At 40.1% G+C, this 5,962-nt stretch overlaps 1 protein-coding gene across 1 annotated transcript; it reads right to left on the bottom strand.

Moving 5' to 3' along the window:
- Nucleotides 1-4,497: 4,497 nt before the first annotated feature.
- On the bottom strand, nt 4,498-5,596 carry LOC127639604 (putative nuclease HARBI1). The gene is made up of 2 exons (XM_052121715.1): nt 5,264-5,596; nt 4,498-5,154 (listed from the first exon to the last, which is right to left on the bottom strand). The coding sequence occupies exons 1-2, from the start codon at nt 5,413-5,415 to the stop codon at nt 4,707-4,709; spliced, it is 600 nt and encodes a 199-aa protein (XP_051977675.1). The 5' UTR covers nt 5,416-5,596; the 3' UTR covers nt 4,498-4,706.
- Between the last annotated feature and the right edge of the window lie 366 nt (nt 5,597-5,962).

Below are 5,962 nucleotides of genomic sequence, written 5' to 3'. Positions count from 1 at the left end.
ACTACAGCCTGCTTCCTCTTATAATCAATTAAATTCTGGAAGTTATGTGTTCTTTTCAGGATTTTAAATGCTTTATTTCTCTTTAATTACCTTTGAGCATTCTTGTGTCCACCACGGAACGATTTTCTTTCTAATACTGCCTCCTCTTTTTGGTATCGACTCTTTTGGTATCGACTCTTCATTCAGATCTTCAACTCCCTAATTTATACAAACCTCCTTTAATTTTTCTTTGGACAATAATCTAAATTTGTTCCAATCTGCTTCCTCAAATTTCCACCTACTTACTCTCTCTTTCTTTTGCATATCCCTTTCTATTCCAATTTCTGTGTATATAGGATAATGATAACTCCCTATAGTACTTTCCTTATTTACTTCCCAACTACTTATCCCTACCAAAGACTGGGACGCCAATGTAAGATCTATTGCAGTCTCTATACCCTTACTTAAATTTATTCTTGTACCAGACCCATCATTTAGACATACTAATTTCTTTTCATCCATTATTTCTTCTAAAATTTCTCCATTTAAATCTTCTTTTTCACCCCACACCTTACTATGTGCATTAAAATCCCCGCACCAAATAATTTTTCCTCTCCACTCCTACAGTATTGATTCTAGTTGTACTCTCTCTAGTTTTTTACATGGGTTGTAGAAGTTAATCACTTTGATCTTTTCTTTCTTGTTCAACATTTCAACAACTATTACCTCTAATTCTTGTATTGTTTTTAACCTCCTATAAACTATACGTCAGTCACTTCTCTCTACATCACATAAATTAAGTGCCGTTTTTTTGGGGGGGGTTTAAACAGTATTTGTTCCTTAAAACTGTGTTTAACTTCACAATGGATGTACTGTTACATCATCTTCAACAGCGAAGAATTTAAGTGTTATATTTTATACCAATCTGTCCTTTGAAAATTGCTAATTATTGTAATGGATTTCTGGGTGGATGTCCTGAAAGTTCAATAAATAAACTTCAATTGGTTCAAAATGCAGCAGCCAGAGTGCTGACTAGAACCAAGAAATATGATCATATTAGCCCCATTTTATCATCGTTATGTTGGCTATCTGTTAAATTTCGTATTAATTTAAAAATTATTATATTCGTATCCCTATCTCAACCTCGGGACTCCTATCCTGAGGTCATCAGAACTGGCTTAGCTACTGCTAACATCACTTCAGTCTGTTATGATGGACTTCAGAGGATGAACTGATGCCAACTCCAACCATAAGACAATGGGATACTTATGCCATTGCCTGAACCTTGACTTAGGATAGACCTCACTGAAATTACCGGCCGGTTGAACCTCACCTCACTGCACCTCACTGATCTCTGCCTGCATCACCTTGATCCAATGATGGACTACACTCTTAAAATGGAATACAAAGAATATTAATTAATGGCCAACAAAAGCCTTCATCAGCCAACAACTTGGACAATGCATCAATGTGAACTTCTGCAGTTAATCCGGATGAGCTTCAAATACATATTACAGTTCATACAAAATCTGTGTTTAAATGCTGGCCCTTGTTCACTTACTTAGTTTGGTTCTCTTGGTCCGGACCAAAAATTAAAATAATACATTTAGTCCTGGTTCACTTAGCATTCACACTGGCATTTTAACACCGAACCTAAAGAGACAAAAAAAATGCATAACAATAAGGCCACAACCTGATTGGACAGCTCTTATGATGTATATTTTGAGACAGAACATGCTGAACATCCAAAACAGTGCTGGCGGTTGGGTAAAGTGCACTGGTTAGATTAATCTACGTATACATGGTGATATTGTTACCAGCTGAGAACAAGTTTTTTTGTGCTCACATTTTTTATTAAGTTACAGAATGTTAATATTCAGAGATCAAAAGTAAAAAAAATAAAAAAACATAGTTCTGAACACCCCCCCCCCCCCCAAATTACCTTCCCATTTCCCCAAGGCGACCATACCCCCCATCCCCATCTCCCAGAAGTACATACAAAGCATACATAAATAATCTTAGAAGAGTGTAAATCAAAATCCAAATACAATAAATAAAGATATAAAAGTAGAAACATGAGACATATATCTTACAACCGCTCCTTAATTTTTGAAATTGCATCTAGCCATGCTGAGAAAGAACTTCAGAAAGAATACACCAAGTGAGTCCACGCTAGAGAGTGTGGAGGTTTCCAACGTAAGGCAAGCATATTCTTAGCGGCAGTAAGGCCACAGTAAAACAACTTTTTCTGCATTAACGAGAGAGTGTAAAAGGAATCATCACTTAGAAGCAAAAGTATTGGACAGCATGATACCTCAAACTCCAAAATGTCCTTCAACGTTGTGGAAACCTGTCTCCAAAACTTGTTTACTTCGGGGCAGTCCCAAAACCTATGCATGTATATGAACACCCACTTGAGCAAAAGTTACATGCAGGTGAAGTGGAAAGCTTCATTAAATTACGCTTCCTGGGAGTGATATACATCCTATGAATCATCTTGAAATGGATCAATTAATGATTAGGGTTTTTAGAGACATGTTTGAGGTTCGCCCATATTGAGTCCCAACATATGTCATTATTGTCATCTGAGCCAATACCATAAATATCTCTGCTCCAAACATCTACAACTGGTAACTTTTTATAAGAAGCCTCCAGAAACAACAGGTACAGGGATAAAACCATACCCCTTGTATTTCCACATGAAGTAAGCAACGTATGCAAAGTAAGACCCAAGGAAACCCATATGCACAGATCTCAGGCACAGATAAAAGAAAAAGTGCTTGGAAAATTATATTTAGCACGTAGATTATTAAACATTCGTAAACCATCATCAGCAGAAAATGAATCCCTCTATCACTCCAGTCTGAGAAAACAAAAGGCTTAGTATCTGAAAGAAGACCATGATTATGGAATTATGGAGAATGAGAATGCCATTTGTAGTCATCATGGGAATACTTTGAAGCCGCCCTCCTGGTAGAAAGGAGATATGCTATTATTGGGCCAAAACACTGTTTTACACTCTTCAACGGAGTGTTACAATAAATCAAATCCTGTAATCTATAAGGTAAAACCAGATTCAATTCAATCGGTTGCCAAGATACAGCAGAGCCAAGCTTTAACCATACCGTGAGAGGTCGTAATGTAAAAGCCCTATGATAAAGCCTAAAGTCCAGGGCCCGTATCCCTAAAGATTCTGAGAATCCTCTCAGAGAGCTCCTAACTTAACCTAAAAATTCTTTGCCAGGAGTTTTAGCTTAGAAGTGATTCCAGAACATTTTCAGTGAACTCTGAGCAAGGAATGGATGGAAAATCCTATCTTAGTGAGGAGGTGTGGTTGACCCCGTTGCTAGGTATGAGTCATCATTTCAAAAGCCGTGATTGGTTGATCCTACAAGTTTGATGAATATGAACTTTTGGTGATAATGAGCAAAGGATGTACCCTCAAATCAATAAACATAATTATACTCTCTAATCTTATGCAGACTGTAATTGTAAATAATATTTCACATTCAAGAAAATATCTGGAAAACGAATAGTAAGCTGTAGGGGTTATAGCCTAACATTAGAATCTAAAATATGTGAAAACTTAAGCTCATTACACCCTGTTCAAATAATGATTTGCGTCTTATTTGCTCATATTAATATCCTAGCTGGCATATTTTGTACTTTAACTCCCATATGGATCCCATTGAAAACAAGATGGCCTATCTCAAGGGGCTGTCCTTAATGAAGTAGAAATTGCAACGTTACAACTCAGTGTGGTCTTAACGAGGGTAACACGGCTCAGCTTTTATCAATGTCTGTGATTGCTGGCTGGTCTATTTATGAAGGCTTGTAACAAATATCCTACAAACACAGAAAATGGAGAAAAAAGGAATCGCAAGCTGAACTGTACTGAGGAGCAAGGTTTGTTGCTGGCCCAGTTGGTGAACGAACATAAAGGTATGTTACGAGGAAAATTTGGCCCAACTGTCACTAGCCAAGGCAAGAGGCGCGCCTGGGACACAATATCCCAAACAATCAATGCCTCTTTTCCCCTGGTGGTGCGGACAGGCGACGATTGTGAGAAAAGGTGGTATGTGCTGCAGTCCAAGGCAAAAGATGAGATTGCAGCACACAAGCGGGAATCCTCACTCACAGGTGAGCAAAATACTATAGCCTACCACATAATCTGGCAACTTGCTCCTGCTGGCAAAGTTAATTTACATGCCTAAGTACTGTGATCATTGACTGTTTCTTTCTAGGGGGTGGACCACCTGCAAAGCGGCTGTCCCAAGTGGCCGACACTGTCTTTCAAGTCCTGGGACACTCTGAGGTCAGTGTCACCGGGCTGCCAACAGGCAGTGACACGTCAATGATGCAGGCCCTTGAAATGCAGTAAAGGTAGGACACAGGGTTATTCATATCAACAGTGTTTATTCATTGCAGAAGCCATTTCATGTGTTATCCATGCTCATTGTATTAAATTAATTTAATCAAAACAATAATTAAACTAGGCCTATGTATTTCTGTAGCATGGAGCCATCACAAGAACTGGGCCCATCAAGTTTGCCGACAAGATTGCCGCCTGAACCATCTGCAGCTGCTACTCAGGATAGCCCAGCGGATCAAACACCATTCCCATCCGCAGCACCTGCTCCGTCAGCATCCCTGCAGGAGAGAAGATTGCAACTCACAATTGATGTGTTGGAACAACAAAAAAAAGTCCTTTCCCTTCAGGAGGAGTACTACCGCCTTAAATTTGAACATCTAAAAAATAAACCATTTAGAGATTGTGTTCTGTGTCTTGCATTTAACAATTGCAGGTGATGTGCAGTAAAACTGTGGTAGTTCTTAATACCATCACAAGTTCTCAAATGACATGGGGCTACAGCTTGCCTGAAATGTAAATTTGTGAAGTTTGGCCTGTAAGGCAGTCCACTCTGGGCTAGGTTCCCCTGTGGAATGTGAATATCTTCTTCACCACCATCCTCATCGTTGTCTTCATCCTCATCGCCATCCTCCAGAGGTTCTGCAATCTGTCTAACCTTGCAAATATTGTGTAATATTGCACAGGCTATGATGACTTTGCTGACTTTTTCAGGCCTCAGCCGCACCTCTCCGTGGAGAACATGAAAGCGCCTCTTAAGCTGGCCTATGCCATGCTCCACCACCGCTCTTGTTGTCTTGTGGGCCCTACAATAGAATACAGACCTTTAATTATTTGATGGAAATATTGCACTACTAGATGCTCTAACATATTGCTTGCATTTCATTTCCATGATTTTTGTATTGTTTGGCTTACCTGTTATAGTTTAGTTGGGGCCCTTGGCGTGGCTGGAGGTAAGGTGTAAGGAGCCATGGTTTGCATGGGTAGCCACTGTCCCCTAACAAGTGGCAATTAGCTGGCACATAGCGTCTCTCAAAAAACTGTCTGATGCCACTCTCGGAGAGCATTCTTGCATCATGTGTGGAGCCTGGCCATTTAGCCACAATGTCCAAAATCTTACAGGCCGCATTGAACACTATTTGCACATTGATGCTGTGGAAATTCTTCCTGTTAACAAAGACAGCCTCGTCCTCTGATGGCGCAATTATTCTCACATGTGTTCCATCAATTACACCCACAACGCCAGGGAATCATGCAATGTCCATAAATGCCCTTTTATGTGTGTGTAAAGTGCGGGCATCCAGCGGGAATGAAACAAATTGTGTCACCAATATTAGGTTGTGACAAAGCTGTCAGTGTTTGGGTGATGACTCTGCTGACGGAGGATTGGGACAGACCCAAGTCATCACTGCTGCATCGTTGCATTTTCCCTGTTGCCAAATACCTCAGGGTTGTGATTACTTTCTTCTCCGGTGTAATAGCGTTGTGGCGTCGAGTTGGTGAAGTAATTGTATCCCTAAGGAGATCCACCACAAACATGATTCCTGCACGATCCAATCTGTAGCGTCTCAATAATTCCTTGTCATCCAGTGTTTGCAGGACATCTCTCCTGCC

The sequence above is a fragment of the Xyrauchen texanus genome, chromosome 48 (genome assembly GCF_025860055.1).
Source record: "Xyrauchen texanus isolate HMW12.3.18 chromosome 48, RBS_HiC_50CHRs, whole genome shotgun sequence".
NCBI lineage: Eukaryota > Metazoa > Chordata > Actinopteri > Cypriniformes > Catostomidae > Xyrauchen > Xyrauchen texanus.
Note: the sequence above shows the minus strand (reverse complement) of the source record. Positions and strands in the feature narration are given on the sequence as shown.